Genomic DNA, 19,994 nt, shown 5'->3' on the forward strand with positions numbered 1-19,994 from the left:
GTGTACTGTGTCGTCTGCTAGGCAGCTTTTTCGCACCTGTACCTCTGCACAAAGTCGGCACCGACAGTATAGAGGGCGCAGCAATATCGCGAACCAGCCCTGTACTTTTCCTGCACCTTTTGTAACGAACACAGTAAGAGGGCGTCATCGCTGCACTACTGAAACAACGCGGAAACAATGGAGACCTACAAAAACAAAGTTCCCAGTTATGATTCAAAAGTTTTATACCGGCAATTCTTTGCGTGTTTTCTCAGAAATATAGGTAGGACATTAGCCAAAATAATAAGAGCTTGGTGGCGCCACCCACCACCCCGTTTCGAAGGGGACCCTCATAGCATCCATCCATCCATCCATGAAACGAATGACATTGCGCAGCATCTCGTGAACTCCCGGATCATGTGTGGATGAACGGTAGATGATGATACGGTTAGAATATTATTTACGGTTTCCTTTTATTTAAGAATGAATCTTGTGCACAGCGCCTTTTTTTGTTGGCTAACCAGGTTGCGCTTTGAGGAGCGGACACTTTGGTCACCTGGAAGTATAGTTGTTATTTGGTGTAGTAGGCGAAAATGTTACCGTGAACTAAACCAACACAGCCGTCACAGATGAGCACGTTTGCTGTTACTAAAAAAAATTGTAGAATTTTAATCAATTTCAGAAACTTGTTCGGTCGTATATTATGCCCTAAATGTTCTTCAACCGTGCTCTCCCTGTTCTTTCTCTCTCCTCTTCTTTTCTAGGTTTTTATATTTACTTACAGTTAAAAAGAACTGTTTGGTAGCGCTAAATTTCAGTGTTTTGCATTGTATAACCATGGCATTGTTCTGCCTTACACAAAACAAAAATTTGACACAAGTTGGGCTTACGATATTTTTTTTTTCTCGATGTTTTATTTCTATTTGCTGAGTGTGATTGCCATTAATGTTTTTCGCCTCCCTTTTTTTTTACCTTGTATATTGTTTTAAAGTTAGCTTTGATGATGTTGCATTCCCCCCTATGCAATACCCTCCAACTGAGGGCCTTTAGGGTATACTGAAATAAAATAAAATATGTGTTTGGTAGTTGCTGTAAAACAGTTAGCAAATGAGTATGTTCTATTTCTGTATCAGGTGTCAAATGTGTGAAAACGCAGCTCATCGCATTGGGCACTCTATAGTGCATGTGTTGAGAACTGCTGTGCTACATGTAAAGATCCCCTACACACTACCACACATCAAATGAACACTTTGACCTTACTTTCCTTGAATGACCGGCTATTTACGTAGAAGCCGCGAGGGAAAAATATTTCAGATTTTGAAAACCACCTTCACCCTCGTAATAATTTCCTTCTATGCAGGCGCACACGCTTTTGTGTGTATGGACTCATGGAAGTGATATGTGTAGCTAGGGGATTTTGTCCAGTTTTGTTTGTGTATGAAATGCGACAATAAGGAGAGTTGTACCATCGAAGAGAGCAATATCTCATAATCGTGGTTGGAAAGCACCACTAGAGAAGGGAAATTACAGATAAAAAACACATTTTTAATTCTATTCTACGTTGCCGTATCGGCTACGTGAACGATTCGCATAGCCTTTCTGCATATATTATATATACTATCGTCACCTGAGCGAGCAATGCTAGTGGAATGTTTTGCTCAGAACTAAAAAAGAAATTATGCGGTCCCCACGCACTGTAGTAATCTACGTAAGCGAAGCTTTCTGTTCTGTTTGCTTTGATTGACGATAATTAGCACTGATGTTGATGGCGAATGTGCAATTTCTTCAGCGTTTAGTGCAATACGAGTGTGATGAGTTGAGGGTAAATGTTGCCCTGTGTGCGCCGCTGCTGTTTGTCTGCGTAGTACACAGAACACACAGATAGACGTGTTTGCTTGAGGCGTTCTTGTACGCCATTGTTCATAACCTCCGAGAAGGCTAGTATTGTCATTGCTTCACACGGCACATCGCATCGTTGCACCAGTGTTAAATTTTACACGAAGTATTCGTCTGTACGTGCCAAAAGCACAATCAGATTATGAGGCACGCCGTAGTGGCACACTCCGGATTAATTGCGACCCCTGGGGCTCATTAACGAGCACCTACACTCAAGTGCACGAGCGTTTCTTGGTATTTCGCCCCCGTCGAAATGTGGCTGCCGCGTTCTGGATCGAACCCGCCACCTCGAGCAATGCCACAGCCGCAAAGCTACCACGGCGGGCACAGAAGTGTTGAATCGGCCCAGACTCTACGGCGCTACGATGTTGCCTACATGCTTAAGACCTCGAGATTGAGTCCAACCAAATAAGGAAATTTACTAGCCCGACGTTTAGGAACCAATTCGGCTCCTTCTTCAGGGGGTATTCTTCGGAGGTGGCGGTGTGCCGCTTTTAAAAGGTCCATCGTAAGAGAGGAGAGGAAGGGGGGGAGGGGGGGAGAGAGCGTCAGGTGGGGAGACACTTGACGGGGCGCCTGTTCTTGACAGACGAAAGAGGTGGCGGGGGGGGGGGGGGGGGGAGGGAGGGGGCTTCGGCGTCGCTGGTCGGCTGGGTTGTGGCAATGCGTTGACGAGGGGCGAGGGGGGGGGGAAGGGGGACGAGACGTTTTGGTGTTGCTGACCTAGAGCAGGGGTTCCTTTCTTCCCTTCGTCGCGTCTGCAAGGCCATGAACATAAAAAGAAGGGAGGAGATGCCCTTCACGCGGTTTATATTACCCGCTGTGTTCGGAATGGGCCATGACTCCAGTAGTAGCCCTTTTCGCCAGTTTGTCTCTGTTTGAAGGATTTGGGTTTCTTGGAAAGAAATCTTGTGGTCCGCGTCTTCGGAATGTCAATCTCAAAGTCTTCATCAATTTTCCCAACCAGACAGGTAATTCTGTCCAAATGTTTAGCTTCATGCCTACATGCTAAGGTACTTTAGTGCAGCTTTGAGTCTGCATGCCACGCGTCAAATGCACGCTTGACAAATTTGCATGATATTTTTTTTAAGGCGAAAGTCTTTAACTCATCGTTCAGTTGACCTTCAACGACCTTGAACGAAAACCGTTTCTTCGAAGCGAAATCGTACATAATGACGACTCGGTGTAGTAATCCACTTACTACATCGACGCGGCTTCGTGTCTTACCTATATGCAACCGCTCGCGCAACAATACTGATGGCGCGCGGGTCAAGCAAGCAACGCGCACGCAACAATTTTGATAGTGTGCGGGTCGCCGTCTTCATCGTGTTAAGATTGAGTTGATTTAGGCACTGAACCCACGAACTTGGTGGGAGTCAAACCCTCGAGCTTAGGTAGGAGTTGAACCCACCACCTTTGGCGTCAAGGCGAAGTTAATTAAGGCACAGTTAATTAATACAGAGTTAAGGCACTCGAACCCTCAACCTTTGGTGGTGTAGTCGCACCGTCGACGTTTGGTGTTAATTAGTGCGAGAATAATTAAGGAGGCGTTAATTAAGGAACTCGAATATACAACCTTTGGTCAAAAAAGTAATAAGAAGTAACAACGCATTCGAATGAGAATGTCAAGTAGTTTAATGACTGTCTCGTGAGCTTTGGCCTACACCCTCTTTGGGGTAGGCCCAAGTCACTGTCATTTTTTTTTCGCAAATAACAGAACCGTACCGTACTTAGAACTTAATTTGATTCAGTTTGTCCGCAACCGCTATCGTGTCTTGTAGTAGCTAGGGTTCCTCGGGGACGCGCGCATCGAGGCACCCAAGTAGTTGCGTTACCTCGCCTTCACAAGACGCCTCTTCCTTCTATGTATGCGAGTTGCGAGCGAAGAGTGCCGAGGCTGTTTGGTATTCACTGGTTTCGTAGCTACGTCGGTTCTACCCTTTCTCTCCCCCCTCCTCCCCACCATTCTATATACTTCCCCTCTGGACGGTTCCACCTTCGTAGAAAGGTAAACACTGCAGTTCCTGGAATGCTTTTACGGGGGACCACGGATAATGACAGCCGCCGGGAGGCTACTGTGGTGACGCCCAGGGAGCTCCAGAGGGCATTGTGCACATTCGACGCGGACTGAACACGTTTCTCGCGTTGCCTCTCCTGTCTGCCACGCTCCTTCACGCTCTGGACCACCTCCCGACGCGGATTGCAAGGCAGCAGCAGCAGTGGAAACGTCCAAGGAAGAGATAAAGAAAGATTCGCATAAAAGAAAAAAAAAAAAGGAAGTTGTCATGCTTCTTTCGCACAAATTTTAGCAATGCCTGTACGTTGTCTCACAAAGCGAACGTTTTGCCTTGAACTGCATCAATGCCATTTTGCGTGAACTGCACCTCCATCTTCTTTAACCATGATGTGTATCACGTCCTGGTTAAATTCATGTACCATGCACTAGAGAAATTCATGCACAATGGCGGCACAACCCGCCCTCGCTGGAAATAGGTAGCTTCTTGAGAAACCTGCACAATAGACCCCTTTCTAATCCCTCGGTTGACTCTTCTGCGCACTTAAGATTTCATTATCTCCTCTTGAGTGACGCTGTCACGAGCTGCTCCTGGCGCTCAGCAGAGACATTCCCAGAATCTTGAATGCACAAGACCCCATTGCCCGTAACACTACAGTGACGGCGGGCCGCGCTGCCGTTGTGCACAAGTTTTCAGAGTTCAGGGACACTATAACGTAAAGGTGTTCCAATGTGTTCATATTACATATTTCTTCCATTACCCCTCCACGACTGGTCAACCGCGCGCACTTCGCTCCGTTTGCAACGTGCTGAAGGAGACTGACTGTCCGCGCCAGCCAATATATCGTGAAATGGAAACACGCATTGAGATTCGCTCAAATTTTGCATTACGAAGTATCGTAATCGTCGGTAAATTTTTGAAACAAATGGTCCCACAGTTCTCATAAAGATCTAATTTGTGAATAATTATTAGTCTCTTAAAACATATTTTAACTACCTTTTGCACACGGCAACGATTTCAGACAAGTCATCGCAAGCGCTACAAGAGCAAGCAGATCAATCGCTCACACCCGCAGCACTTACACTGCACTAGAGCTTGGCCCCACTAAAGCCCTCTCCACAACTGCGCGCTTCTCGCCTATTGTTTGCCAGTTCTTGAGTAAAAACAAAAAAAAATGTGAATGTAGGCAATAATATTCACTTTGAAAGGGACACCAAAGGCAAATGTGAAGTCAAGCTAACATTATATACGTAGTAATGCTAGAGGACGACTAGGCCATCAATATTAGCGCGAAAAAAGGTTTGGTAGTGGAGAAATTGAGGCAAACGCAAGACATGATTTTTTTTTATTTATAGATACTGCGATCTTTTACAAGATCTTACCAGGATGGGAACATACAAGTACACTCGTACAAACACATATTACAAGCAATCTTGCCGACGCTTGAATTCAACATGACAAAAGGACAAAATGCAAGCAAAAAGAAGCAAATAAAAGGACAGAATGCAATTTGCGACTCACCCAGCACATTCAAGTACTACCCTGATGACGTAGGCACTCGTCATAATAATTCAGTCACAAGTCGTCAACCACTAACCACAAAAAGGTCATTGCATTGCATTACAAAACGGAAGAAAATGCTACTTTTCCAGTTCTCGATTTTTTAGAAGAAATCTCTCATGGACCTCTTCCGCTGGAGTTTGAAGTATAGTAGCGGCGCCTGGTGGTGGCGGGAAAACTTATCTGGGCAGTACCATCTTGAGCAGTATTGAGCCCTGGCTGTGGCGAAGCACGTTTCTAGCCCGAGTTTTGCATCGATTCGGACTTTTTTCTGCCCTGTTCCGAGCACGAAAAGGCGCGTCACTTCTCACAGACCACGCCAACCACGCTACGAGCTGGCCGCAGCCTAGTTTAACGAAAACTGACTCTCCGTGTGCCGTGGGGCGTAATGCTGGAACCAGAAGGAATTGGCGACGCCGATCCGACCGAGACACCTAGCTTGCTAAAAAATTATCACTTGCTAAAGGGACCGATGGTCGCTACTACAGCGCAGACATGACTACTTGTTTAGCGGCATGTAGTCAACAAAGATTGCACGCGGCCCGCCCGAGCGTCGTGCTCCTCGTGCGCTCGAGCAGTTCGTACATCGCGGCGTGCTGAAAGACCGCTGCCGGCGCGGCGCATATATACCGTCGTGCGCCCGAGCAGCTCCGTAAACGTAATGTCTGCTTATCGCTGCTGTGAATTCATTTATTGGAAGTATTTCCTCGTGTTTGTGTGCCTGAATCTATAGCAGCCTGCAAACCTTACCTGAAGTTCAACTTCGTACACGACTCGCTTCACTTGCGATTGACACCGCGCTTAAACTTCGCCGCTTATTTCTTGAACGGCGTACACGTATTCGACGTTGCATAATTTCTTGCCTTTACGCAGCGTGCCACAGCTGAAAAAATCTTCGGCGCCCGATATTCGCAGCAGGCCGTGGTACAACGCAAGCGAAACTGGCGGGTCGATATTGTAAACGTGCTTGCCGAAGCAGACGACCGAGCTTGGTACTACCCAGTTCCGGACAGAGGATGCTCTAGCACCATTTTCGCAGCGCCCCCTGGGCAAAGCAGGAGCTCCATTGGCGTTACCCTTGACAACGATGCGGCTGGTAGAATTAAGGTTTCGTTGTCGTTCGACTCTGCGGCGCCCGCGATTTGGCGTTTCAGTAGTTTCGTTATCGCGTAGTGCTGCGTCGGTTTTGCTGGCTGACGAAACTCGCACAAACTGCAAGCAGTAGGGAATTCCACGATCCTGTAATGTCGCGGGATGACCGAACCATAGGGTTTCGTACAATTACTAGAGAGAACAGTGGCACTACTGTCCACGGGAGCCGCAAGCAGAAGAGTTCAGTCAGCATGGGAATTATGGGTAGTACATGGATTTGCCTAAACTTCGTCCGTCTGACTTTAAAGACGGCTTCGTGACTTTGCAAAGTGATCATTTCTAAGAAAGTGCCGCGTTATAAATTATTAAATAAACATTATTAATGTTGTCCGATGGTAGGATTCGAACACAGGACATCTAGCACGGAAACCCGATATTGAAACCATTGCGACAACGGACGCACGGACAAGCGGAACCACTGCAATTAGCAGCGAGTATGTGTGCTTGTAGAGTATTATTACCCTTTGCACGAAATAACAAAAGTTGGCATTGATTGGAATTTAGGCCGATTTAAGCCCTGGTAAAGCGTAATAAACCAAGCTACACGATGGTAGTCAGATGATAGAGAAGATGATGAGCGTCTGATGCCCCAAGCACGAAGATCATACAAATCTATGCACTAGCCATCATCGCAACGCTCGCAGTGCCAGCGTTGTAGGAAACTCAATGGCCCGAACGATCCACGCCTCTGCAGCAAGACCAGGTGCAGCAGCGCACCCAACGCTCTATCTTGACTTAGGGCCACGCGTTTGCATTCTGCGCAGAAACATGGAGATATGCACCATCAAACTCGCCGCAAAATTGCACTGTTCCACTTACTTTTTTATCCAATTGCTGTTTTATACATTGAAGCACAAAAGTAACTGGAACACCTATGTATTTCGTCCCACATTTTGGGAAATAATGTGTCGAAACTGGTGTCATCCTGGAACTTCAATTTAAGTGGATGCGTCTTGCAAGCTTACCGGCTACAATTCGTAAATTGCGATATGTGTCGTAAAGTAATTAACTAAGAACTTCATTAGCCATTTTTTTAATTAGTTCAATATGTGTTTCAATTTCTCTTGCTACTAATGTCGGCCTCTTCGAATAATCCAGCTCAAGGATAAGAATTATGCTACGTGCCACAGGCGATTTTTAAAAATTCCGTAAAGCTTAATTTTGAACACCTGGTATATGGCTGAGAGTTGGCAACGTTTAATGGTTTTTGTGGCAAAAACATGCTTCACAGCAGAAGAGACATGCCTTGAGAGAAGTGTGTTCACAGTGTTTACCTGGGCCGCAACTGTTTATTCGCTAACGCTGTTGCTCATCATGTCTTTCTACGCGCAGGTCGCACGCCAGAGGTGTGAAGGACGCCATTTACGTGGCAGCCCTGAGGTTTGACACCGAGGCAGCTGGGGAATCATGTCTCAAGCGGCGAAAGCGGCGCATGTGGAATGTGCAGTCGACACCAGACGTGCACCAGACAGAGGCAGCTCCGAACGGAACTTGCTGTACATAAAATGCACAAAGGAGGGCGGTGCGAGATGTAAATTACTGGATCACCGACGTGAGTTGAACAAAGTCCTTCTCAGCGCTGGCTTGGAGGTTCGTGAAGATAGGCTAGGGCAGAGCAGAGGTGATGTCCACATTGCGGTCATCCAGTCAAGCACTTGCGCGTATGTATTGTACGGTTCCGGAGAAGACTCGCGCAAAGCGAAGGCACTGGACCTTGTTGAACATCTACTCGTCCAGCACCACTGCATCACAGCGATGGAATTCAACCGCAACTTCATGCATCGCCCTTCGTTGCTCCAAGTAGCAAAATTCAACCTCTCTTTGAAAAGCGTTACTGTCTGTGGGAGATTCGTTACACCTGGCGAGGCAGCTTTCATGTTCAAGGTGATCAAATCACTCTCACCGCTCAAGAAACTCGCCTTCAAGGTTTGCAAGTTCGAGAATAATACGGGAGATATGATGCGCTTCTTTGGGAGCTCATATCTCCTAGGCATGAATTTTTTGACGACCCTTGACGTGGCAGAGGTTATAATACCCGTTAGTGAGGCGTATCGGCTAATCCAGGCGCTCGTTCAAAACAAAAGCATCACAGACCTCGCCGTTGGAGCAAGCGTGTGCAACTATCGCGACGAAGCTTCCATCGCACTCTTCCCTAGATACCTCGGCCAAGAAAACTGTATGCTGCGGAAACTCAAGCTCAAATCAGCCATTTTTGTTAACGGCTTCTTATTCCTGGAGGAACTGATCAATGCGTTCTGCAAGATGAAGTTTTTGGAGGAGCTTATTGCGGACATTGTTGTGATGAACGCATCCTTGTAAGTATAGCTCTATTTTCAGCATGCAGCGACGCTACTACTGACCAATTTCGCAACTTTTGCTACTAGAATTTTGCTGTTCTAACCATGTAATGCAGGGACACTTGTTTCGACACGCTTCTTCTGGGCCCTGCACGTTAGCTATGCTTCCGTATTTAGGCTCACATTTGCGTATTTAGGCCAACCCCTTCTTAACGTTAGCTAAGTCAAGGATAACGGATGATGTTCAGTCGTTACTACCAATCAGGGCGCGATAAAGCATACGAGGTCATGGACCTCAAACATGGTGGATGGCTCAGGTAGCTAATACATCGCATTAGATGACGTTCAGTACAACTCTACTACACGTTTAGAAACCTGGATTTTAGTTTCTACCTTGAGTACACATATAAGCTCTAATGTTTATTGTTTTTCTCGTGTTATTTTTTTACTTGAGATTTAATTATGCTTGAACTAATACGTCTTTTTTACGTGTGTTTGCAGCGTTCACACAGTTGCCCTATTCGCCGAAGTGGTCACTCGGAGCGCCACACTACGCCGACTGAGGCTACCTTGGACGAGCTATCCATGTCACGTGTCATTCTGCATTCCAAATGACATGCTCCCAGATCCGGAAGCAGCGCAATGCATGAAGCCCTGGCTCGAAGCCCTACGGAAGCCACACTCCCTGCTCAAAAAGCTGTGCATCGACTTGAGGGGCTTCGGCGAAGCTGAGTGCCACGACTTCTTCAATGCGATCGCTGACAGCGCCTCTGTGATGTCGGTGGTCGTCCACTTCTTGCCCAACATTGACGGGCTCGACAGAGTGTGCGCAACGATCGAAAATCGAGGCCTGAAGGATCGAGTGGTCATCAAGGGGCATTACACGCACATGACCGCAAAGCAGCTGCAGGAGTGCCCGCTAATCAGCAGCGCAAGCATCAGAGAGTGTCATGTTCTTCGCCGCCAATACCTTGGCGTGCAGCCAGTTATCTCAGCTTTAGGCGTGGTCAGTAGCTGCGCTCACATAACGTCACTGCGTGTTGACTGTTCTGACTTCGATCGCAATGATTTCTCCGCGTTGGCAGCATATATAAGTGGCCCGTCCGCATTAACTGATGTGGACATAGACCTGAGTCACATTCATGACAATCTGACAGCACAGGGGAAGCGGTACGTGCAGTCGGAACTTGTGTCAGCACTGGCCTCTAACCTCAAACTAGTCAGAGTCTCCGTCACAGGAGCGCAGTTGTCACACTACGACTACAGTGTGCTGGCGGATGGCGCTAACAAGAGCATCAGTATCACCGATTTCACCCTGACGCCTGGCTGCACTTCAGCTGCCATACATGACGCAATGCATCGAGAAGTGCGCAGCTGCCCGTTGCACATGACCGAGTCGTTTACGGGAGCATCCGACGCCAAGAACAACGCTCTGGCAGACATCTTGGTATGACCTAGTGCTCTTTTTGATCGTTACTATCAGAAGGAAAGTGTTGAGGTACTGAAGAAAATGCATTGTACAGAACGTACCGTAGAGTTTTCTTCGAAAACAGGCAGAGGGATGCTGCAGTGTCTACGGGATCAGCGATTGTGCATTTTCTGCAGAACGGGAATGGGGTTCAGTACTTATATTCACCTGAACTTCGTCGTTGCGGCCTTGAAACGGTTTTGTGACTTGGTAAATGTATCTTTTTCAAAAACACAATCTTGCAACATACCTGCCCCAATTCACAATAGTTGCACATATGGGCCGTTCCTAATTGCCCCTCTTTCTCAGAGGACTATTACTGCCTACGAACTATACAAAGCTAAATTAATCTCACGAGAACGGTTAAAGCAACAGTTATCCGCTGACAAATCAATGTAATAACCAACGTCCCAATAGCAAAGTTGAAAATTTTCTTCAAGAATTTCCTCTAGTGTTGTTAGCAGGGAACACTGGCACTCGTCGAATTTAGCTAGCTTCGTGCAAACTAACTGGGTAGCGACATTGCTTGGTCGTTCCCACATCAGTTGTAAAAGCTGTTCGTTTAGTGCGATTAGTATTTTTAGGACACTTCATGCACTTTTCGGTACACAATTATGTCTAGATGTTTTTTTTTTTGCAGCCACTTCAAGAAAATAAGAAAGGCTTTAGAATTTTCTGGTTGGAGGAATGGAAACAGAGTCGCACGGGTTTCTTTGTACAGAAGCCACACGCTTTAAAGAGCTGCGCCACGAAGCGTAGGCTATATGCCGCAATTCAATGAACCTGATTCACTTAAACATGGGCGACTGAGTTAGCTGCTCTTTTCTCAGCGTTCGCACGCACTGGCGCGCCATGCATCTCGTTGGCCAAGCGCGGACTTCTCGGCGGCGCCGTCAGGTTGCGCATCGTGTGCAAATGAAAGTACCTGAGATAAACCAGCGCCTAATATGTGGCGCGTTTCGGCGGTGGCAGTACGGCGTGTCGCTAGATTGCTTCCTTGCTAAAGGCATCGACACCGGCCTTCATCGTCAGATGGGTTCTGCGAATTTTACTTTGTTAGTAATATGTACCGTTAAGTCACTCATTATTAGGTTGTTTTGTTTGGCATTACGCGAATGCAGATTGCTTTTCTTCGTACGTTCGCGTAAAGATGCTTTTTGAGGTGTTTGAGCAGTGTATCACCGAAATGAAGAACAATGACTTTATCGAAAGTCCGGCGAGTTATTCGGGGATTTGGGCAAATATCCCTGCCTAAGCGTCGCCCACGAGCCTTTGAGCTCTGGCGGCTTCCTCGGCCCGCTGGACGGCCCAGGGTATCACCGAAACTCAATAAATATTTAGCGATACAATAAACGGGATGCTTTTGGTCACTTTCCTAATTGGGCAGTCCACGTTTAGGCCTTTTCTGTCGGATTGTGGTCAATATTTCATTTTCAATATTCTGAAGGAGCGCTCGCTTTATTTAATGTAACAAACCACCTTTCTTAGGCCAAATAAGAGGTCGTGCACTGTTTTGCACACATTTCATTTTGTGCATTTCACTATCAAGCTATCGTGATCGCTGAACCTGAATGTCATATTCCATTGCATTTGCAACAATGCATGTGTGACGCACAATGGCAATCGAAATCTGGCAGTGGTTACGTGAATAATCTCGGATGGATGCGCCATCCGCCCACCTGCAAATGAAAAAAAAAAAAAGGAAACGGACAACATTGAAGAAATCTCGTTTTTGCGCTCAGTCGTTGCAATTTTTCAGCATTGACATTGTCTTTGTGCCTCCTGATTAGCGTCGGCCCGCGGATATTTACTCAGCGAATTGCTATATTGATAATCTCGTGGTTATACTCGGTGCGGTGCACTTTACATCGGAATGCTTATCTCACGTTACTGCGACGTCTTATGAAAATTTGCGTCAATTAGCATTGCGACAAAAACATGCAGTAATACCGTCCAGGCACTACTTCACCTGTTTCAAGCCTAACCTTTTTCTTTTTCGTTATATTAGCATGCGTTGTCCACTTACATTAGCCCGTATACTATAGAACACTTCGAGTGTTTGACCTTGGCCGGCTTATCAACATTTCTTATCACCACAATGGCTAATCTCTCTACATGCAGGAAGCCACCACAAAGAATGCCTCTGCCGTCTTGGACGCTGCTCATTTCGTGCTGGGCGAGCAAGATGGCGTCGATAGCGCGCGTGCTATCGAGCTGTTGCACGACCACCCACGTGTCCTCCAAAGGGTGATGGAACGTGCTGACGTCACTAAGGCCGAAGCCAAGAAGATGATCAACAGAGCCTGGCTTCGTGTCCACCGCTGTAGCCTCGACGAGTTTATGAGAATGAGCGGCGTCATCAAGGAGAGGATGGAGTGCATCGGTCATCCGGGTACCAGGCTTCAACTCGCCGACCTAAGTCACTACTGCTTGCTCCACATCCGCAGTTTTCTGAAGATAGCAGACGTTCTGCAAGATTGAGCGAGTCAAGGTCAATGAAAATGGTTTATCGACTCTTCAGTGTGGTTAGCATACTTAAATACTTGTGGAGCATCCGGCAGCTCTGCTGAACGAACCATGTTCAAAACTAACTGTTCGACAGACTTGAGTGAATGAATGTATGACACTGCATATATGTGCCCAACTAATCTAAAAGGGTGTCTGTCGGTTTTGTTTTTTCGAAGCCTGCCAAAAATTTCTCTCAAAAAAGCACTGTAAAAATGAACTTTTTGCAGAATAAATTTTTATTGCGATAGCAATTATATGGACACTCAAAAGCAGATTTCTGCCGTCGGCGTTGCCGTCGCCGTGAGGTTCCGTATGACGTCAATGGAGATGAAATCGTCGCCGCGCGCCGCCGAACGCTGTATGTGCGAGTGAAAGGGCGCGAGGGACGCGCTCTTTCACGGGGAGTGAACTCACGGCGGAGCACAAGCGCGTGTTCTGCTTTGCTCCCTTAAGGGCTGCAGAAGTAGGCGTCTCTTTCCTCCTCTACAATCACCATATATGTAGAGCCACGGCCGCCTGGATTGACGCGCGCGGCAGGGTTGCTCCGGCCGTCCCATTCGGACGGAGAGGGTGTAATTGCGGAAAGGGGCGTGGCCGCTGCTTTCGCCGCACCGCGGCGCGCGCCTCCCACCCTTCAACTCCCTTGCTACGGCTGCGCGCGAGACGATTTGCGCTATATTTCGCGCTATAATGAAAATATCGCTTCATAAGAAACCGCGAGAAGTTGTGCCGAACAAAAAGGCACACAAAAGCACCGATGTCCCTTGACGCTATTTTTTTTTTCTTCTTTGCACTCCAGCCTCTGTCAGGATGATGCTGCCCGCAAGGAGGTTATCCTTGGCTGCCCGAAACGCATACACTCGTAAGCCAAAATTTTACAGGAAAATTACTTCCGCGCGCGCAAGCGCAGCATGCCAATGGAAAGCCTGCACGCGAGAGAAAGCATTCGAGCTCTATCTGCTAGAAGGAATGCCAGCTGACTGACGAGGCAACCAAGATTTTATTTATTTATTTATTATTTTTTTTTGCGCGAATCCGCAGCCCGCAAACTTTTGTTTATGACTTGTATTTTCCCCAGCTTGACCAATTGACTGTCAAAATACGCCTTGGAAAGCGAGAGATATGACTCGGTGCTTTTAAATGGAGAGCTGAAGTGGCGGCAGTCTTGCATCTGTACATGCGAATGCGCTGTTTATTGTGTTAAATAATCGTGTTAAATAAGCGAACTCATCGCGCGTCTTCCTGCACGAAGTATCAAGCTGCTTACCTGAGTCGACAGCCACGGACAGACATTTTTCAGCAACTTTCTGATCCATCAGTAAATAATTGAATGCCATGTTTGTATTCATGGCAAAATTACCAGCATAATACATTCACAATACCTACAATTTATTTACGATAGCAAACACACAGCGCTTGTGCACTCGCAGTACTCCTTCAAACGCGGAGAACTTTTCTGCTCAGTGGCTTACTCATTAGTTTTTTGCGGTAAGCCGCTGTGTCCGTAACGACTGCGCCAATATTTGAGTGTAGGGGCTTTATAAATTTGCTTGCAATTCATGAAGAAATCGCTGATGCATGCTTTTCGTTTGCCTAGCTGGCAAGCAAAAAGAGGGCAGCTCTCTAAGTGAGGACAAATTAAAGCTCCACTGCTCCAGTTTCCTCCACTGGAAATGCGTGAAAACTTAGACCAAGCTTTTTCTTGGTGCTCGACTTGCAGCATGGCACGCAGCAGTACGGCATGTTTTTGAAAAATTAAGTAAATTACACGCAGAATTTCAGGCGAGATTATAAAAACAAATCACTTGCCTCAATTCAATGTGGTACAACAATGTGAAATGCATATGAAAGCATATATGCTAGTTACACAGGGCCTTCAGCAGCAACACTTCCAAGTAACATATAGTAGTTCGAGGCTTGATGGAAAAGCCGCTTCAGCACCACTGATGTATCGTGGGAACTTCACATTGTAAAGGCGACGCGCATGCAAGGACCCCGAATAATTAATTCGGCCGGTACATCAGGCTGGAGAAAATGTACTGCAAAATTATTATTACCACCGTGATTTCTGTATATGAAGACTTCTGTGAACACAGCGCTCGACCCGAGAACGTAGCCATACAGTGACCACGACTATGAAATACTTTTATTTTTGAAGGGAACAGCGAGCGCAAGAAAAGAATGACGAGCGTGGTCAGGGGAAGCGCTTCGGCACAGCGGCAACTCACTCGCCAGAATACGTCTCAAGGCGCATGCAATGCGCCACGCAAAGTCGCGTAAACACACTGCCTATGCGTTAGCTGCATTTCTATCGTATTATGCTACAAAGAAACAACCTCGCTGTGTAAAGCCGGCTTAAGAATCTATCAAGACGTGCCTTGATTCTCGTGCAGTTTCTTGCAACTGTCAGTCCACTTTGGGCCAACAACCAACCTATCTTCACCACGTGCACGATGTCAAATGCGCATCTCTCCAAGCATCTTCACGGCCGTAACGCCGTCAGCAGAGGGGTGGGAGCACAGCGCCGCCTCACGGCGCGCGGGGCAACTTCCTCAATTACATGTTTTCAATGGGGCGCGCGTCGAATGGGACGGCCGTAGCAAACCCGCCGCGCGCGCCGATCCAGGCGGCCGTGGTAGAGCAAACGTGCCTTCTTCCGACGCGCGACAGGCCGTGGCGGAGGGGGGGGGGGGGGGGGGGGAGGGAAAGGAGCCGACGTTTAGCTGCGGCACCCAGTGCCTATTTATATCAGAGGCTCCGGCAACAGTCACCAACGCTGCACGCATTTTGAGCGAACGCGGGCAAAACGCCGACGGCGTCGACAACAGTTCAGCGCGTTGCCGGTGCTGCTGCATGTCCAAGTTTATACAGCTGATAAAGCTAATATCATTACTCCGTATAGCTCTCTACAAATTTGCTATCGCAATTGATGCTTCGCCTTTCAGGTGAAACTGCGACAACTTTTTTCAGAACAGAGGAGATCGGGATGAGGTTATGCGCTTTGTCCTTTGATCTTGCTAGGTCTCGATCTTAGTCGCGCTTTTTCCATCATGAACGTTTACCAACACGCCCAATTGACAGCTATTCTAAAGGTTATGCGTTCTCATGTTCGGGCTAATTAGTTAAACACAATAAAAAGTTGTCGCAGTTTCACCTGAAAGGTGAAGCATCAATTGCGATAGCAAATTTGTAGAGAGATATACGGAGTAATGATATTAGCTTTATCAGCTGTATAAACTTGGACATGCAGCAGCACCGGCAACGCGCCGAACTGTTGTCGACGCCGTCGGCATTTTGCCCGCGTTCGCTCAAAATGCGTGCGGCGTTGGTGACTGTTGCCGGAGCCTCTGATATAAATAGGCACTCGGTGCCGCAGCTAAACGTCGCCTCCCTTCCCTCCCCCTTCCCCCCCTCCCCCACGGCCTCTCGCGCATCGGAAGAAGGCGCGTTTGCTCTACATATATGGTGATTGTAAAGGAGGAAAGAGACGCCTACTTCTGCAGCCCTTAAGGAAGCACGGCGCAGAACGCGCGTTTGTTCTCCGCCGTGCGTTCACTCCCCGTGAAAGAGCGCGTCCCTCGCGCCCTTTCACTCGCACCTACAGCGTTCGGCGGCGCGCGGCCACCACGACCACTCCCCCAGCGAGGCCTGGCTCGCAGGGAGACCTCGCTCCTTCTCCGGCTCCGCATCGGCTGCAGCTGGACGGCAGCACGCAGCTACCGACTGGGACGAGCGACGTCCCCGGCCTGCAGCTCCTGCGGGGAGCCGGAGACGATCGAACATCTCCTGCTGGCCTGCCCGGCGTACCTCCAGCAGCGGGGCCCACTCCTGCAGGAGTTCCGCCGCCTGGGCCTCCCCTGTGGCAAGGAGGAAGATCTCCTCTTCCCCGGCCGACACCACCTTTCTGCACTTCGAGGCGTCGTGGAGTTCCTTGACTCGTCAGGGCTCTCCGCACGCCTCTAAGGACATTTCTACAAGCGGGAAGGCCTCACGGCCTCCCACTCCACCCCGGGCCTGACCGGCCTGGCACAACACCCCTGCAGACTCTGCAGCACGCCAAGGCCTTCCATCTCGGCCTGATACGTGCCGCCTATGCCTGCCGGTTTTGCTTCGCCCAGCCATGGCGTCTCCACTCTATCCCTTCTTTCGCTCCCACTTACCCCTCCCCGTTGGCGCTGAGCCGTGCTCCCTCAAGGGCTGCAGAAGATAGCGCCAACCTTTCCCTTTCCCTCAAGAACCACTTACCGGCGCGCGGCCACGATTTCATCTCCATTGACGTCATACGGAACCTCACGGCGACGGCGACGGCGACGGCGACGCCGACGGCGACGGCGACGCCGACGGCGACGGCGACGCCGACGGCAGAAATCTGCTTTTGAGTGTCCATATAATTGCTATCGCAATAATAACATTTCTAACTCATATAATTACGTGGCTACTGGTCATGTAAAGTTTGTAGCTATGGGCATGGTGATTTCATACAAGTTTCCAAGTCTTGCTTGAAATACTTCTTCACAGCCCTACAGCACATCAAAGTTTATTTCTTTTTATTGCGATAGCAATTATATGGACACTCAAAAGCAGATTTCTGCCGTCGGCGTCGCCGTCGCCGTGAGGTTCCGTATGACGTCAATCGAGATGAAATCGTACCCGAACGCTGTATGTGCGAGTGAAAGGGCGCGAGGGACGCGCTCTTTCACGGCGAGTGAACGCACGGCGGAGAACAAACGCGCGTTCTGCGCCGTGCTTCCTTAAGGGCTGCAGAAGTAGGCGTCTCTTTCCTCCTTTACAATCATCATATATGTAGAGCAAACGCGCCTTCTTTCGACGCGCGAGAGGCCGTGGGGGAGGGGGGAGGGGGAGGGAAGGGAGACGACGTTTAGCTGCGGCACCAAATGGATATTTATATCAGAGGCTCCGGCAACAGTCACCAACGCCGACGGCGTCGACAACAGTTCTGCGCGTTGCCGGTGCTGCTGCATGTCCAAATTTATACAGCTGATAAAGCTAATATCATTACTCCGTATAGCTCTCTACAAATTTGCTATCGCAATTGATGCTTCGCCTTTCAGGTGAAACTGCGACAACTTTTTCACAGGAAAACTCAAACTGGCACTTCATTGGTTTACGTCTGCCGTTCCCGCTATTCCGGTTGCTAAAAAATCAATTTATCTGGAGCGCTCTATATTCAAAAACTCTTCTAGCGTTCGAAAAACAACCGGTATATTCTTGCCGGTCGGCGTCGGCAAGCCGAACGCGTTGGCGACATTTCGCGTGACTAGCGCTGGACGCGTCGGCGCCTAGGAGCGACAGCGTTCCTGGCATGCCACAAACGCAGGCAGGCCAACTAAGGTTGGCACAGTGCCAAGAACGCTGCTGCTTGCCGACGCCGAACGCGTTGGAGGCTAGCCTCTCGATATCAATCGGCCATCCTTCGCTGTGTCTTGACCTTTGCGCGGCCTAGTGCAATCTTTCGCTTTTTTTTCTCTCTTGGTTCAACGCGCCGCGGAGAGAAGGGAGGTGGGGGTCGGGAAGGCAACAAAGCTTGCGAGGAGGAGACCGCGTGCGCATGTGTCCTTCTCCTCTGGGTTGCCATGGCTACGGCGCGGCAGTTTCTTGGCACGCACCACATATTACGGATGGCTTAAACAGCGTCGCTGTTAAAAAAAAAAAAAACTCTCATTGGCCGTATTCTGTATGTGCGAGTGAAAACACGCGAGGGACGCGCGTTTTCACTGGGAGCGAATGCACGGCGGAGAGCAAACGCGACGTGTCCCGTCGCGCCTTCCCGCTGTCCTCCTTTCGCGTGGGAGATTGAGTCGCCAGCACGATGTAAGAATAAGTGGTCGCCAGATCCCCTTGCGCTCGGTCGCAAGATACGCATTTGGTGCCGCAGCTAAACGTCGCCTCTCCTCCCTCTCTCAAGTCCCCCCAAGGCCTTTCGCGCGACGGGACAGGTAAGTGGTTCTTGAGGGAAAGGGATAGCGCCAACCTTTCCCTTTCCCTCAAGAACCACTTACCTGTCCCGTCGCGCGAAAGGCCTTGGGGGGACTTGAGAGAGGGAGGAGAGGCGACGTTTAGCTGCGGCACCAAATGCGTATCTTGCGACCGAGCGCAAGGGGATCTGGCGACCACTTATTCTTAAAGCCCCTCAATGAAGAAAAGTAGTGCCATCTCCTCTCTCCTCCTCCTGCGCCAGCGTTCGCTCTCTCTTCTGTCAACCGTGGCTCCCCCTAAGCGGTGCCGAACTAGCAGACGCTCTCCGAATGAAACGCTGTGGCTACGTGTCGCTCGCGCTCTTGAACTCGTATTTTGATCGGAATTTTTCGCGTTATGTTATGACTGGCTGCCGAAACAACGAGAGGACGCATAAATGCCGTTGCGCTTAGATGGCTGTACTATTAGCGGTGATACAGTGAGCCTAAAGCCTCTAAGTCGGGAACTAAGCCATGCTACGCGCGACCTCGGCGTTGGTTCATCGCCGCGTTTCAGTAGCTCCAGTCCCTCGTTGGCCAGCGGCTAACGTGCACAGCGGGCCTCTAACAATGACTACGCTTCGGGAGTGAATGATCCACCAGCTGTATATATGCAGTTGTCTTACAGGTTTCACTGACTAGTGAGCTACCGATCATTCGGCGGAAGCGGTCCGTCGATAATGAGGCTGGTGGCTTCGCTCTCTTGCAGGAAGCCTTACACTACTCCACACATTTTTTTTTTTTTTTTTGCGGACTTGAGTAGCGCGGCAGCGGTCATCTTACAGGTGCATGCGAGGATGCTTTTGCGGATCATATTGCCGCTTGCATGTGCTGCGCGCGGGTCCGAGAAATTCTACCCTGCGTATTGTATCTACTATCTTATCAAATGCAGAGCAGAAACGATGAGTTAACATCCAGGCTTGTCCTGGCCACTGACAAAGCCACGCAGGAATGAGTTAACTCTATAATCAAGGGCGTTGCAATGTGGATAGCATTTCTGCCAGCAGACGGTAATGTATTTGAAGTGCACGGTGTATTCTTACGTTTGGCAGGCGGCTTCCTCGGCTTCAGCTGCTTCCGATGAACGAAAAGCGATGGAATGGCTTGACGCTTCAATTTTTTTGTGCCACAGTTCTGCCGAATC

The 19,994-nt window shown here is 48.8% G+C and overlaps 1 protein-coding gene across 1 annotated transcript; it reads left to right on the top strand.

Annotated features, from left to right (window-relative positions):
* Positions 1-7,974: 7,974 nt before the first annotated feature.
* LOC125945426 (uncharacterized) lies at positions 7,975-13,107 on the top strand. Its single transcript, XM_049667174.1, has 3 exons — positions 7,975-8,917; positions 9,401-10,346; positions 12,489-13,107. The coding sequence occupies exons 1-3, from the start codon at positions 8,010-8,012 to the stop codon at positions 12,846-12,848; spliced, it is 2,214 nt and encodes a 737-aa protein (XP_049523131.1). The 5' UTR covers positions 7,975-8,009; the 3' UTR covers positions 12,849-13,107.
* The last annotated feature ends 6,887 nt before the right edge of the window (positions 13,108-19,994 follow it).

Source organism: Dermacentor silvarum, chromosome 5, assembly GCF_013339745.2.
Source record: "Dermacentor silvarum isolate Dsil-2018 chromosome 5, BIME_Dsil_1.4, whole genome shotgun sequence".
Classification (NCBI taxonomy): domain Eukaryota; kingdom Metazoa; phylum Arthropoda; class Arachnida; order Ixodida; family Ixodidae; genus Dermacentor; species Dermacentor silvarum.

Excerpts from the sequence above, each read along its gene's own strand:
- LOC125945426 (XM_049667174.1), top strand. The coding sequence starts at position 8,010 with ATGTCTCAAGCGGCGAAAGCGGCGCATGTGGAATGTGCAGTCGACACC. Across the intron at positions 8,918-9,400 it reads GTTGTGATGAACGCATCCTT|CGTTCACACAGTTGCCCTAT; the intron begins GTAAGTATAGCT and ends GTGTGTTTGCAG. Across the intron at positions 10,347-12,488 it reads ACGCTCTGGCAGACATCTTG|GAAGCCACCACAAAGAATGC; the intron begins GTATGACCTAGT and ends CTCTACATGCAG.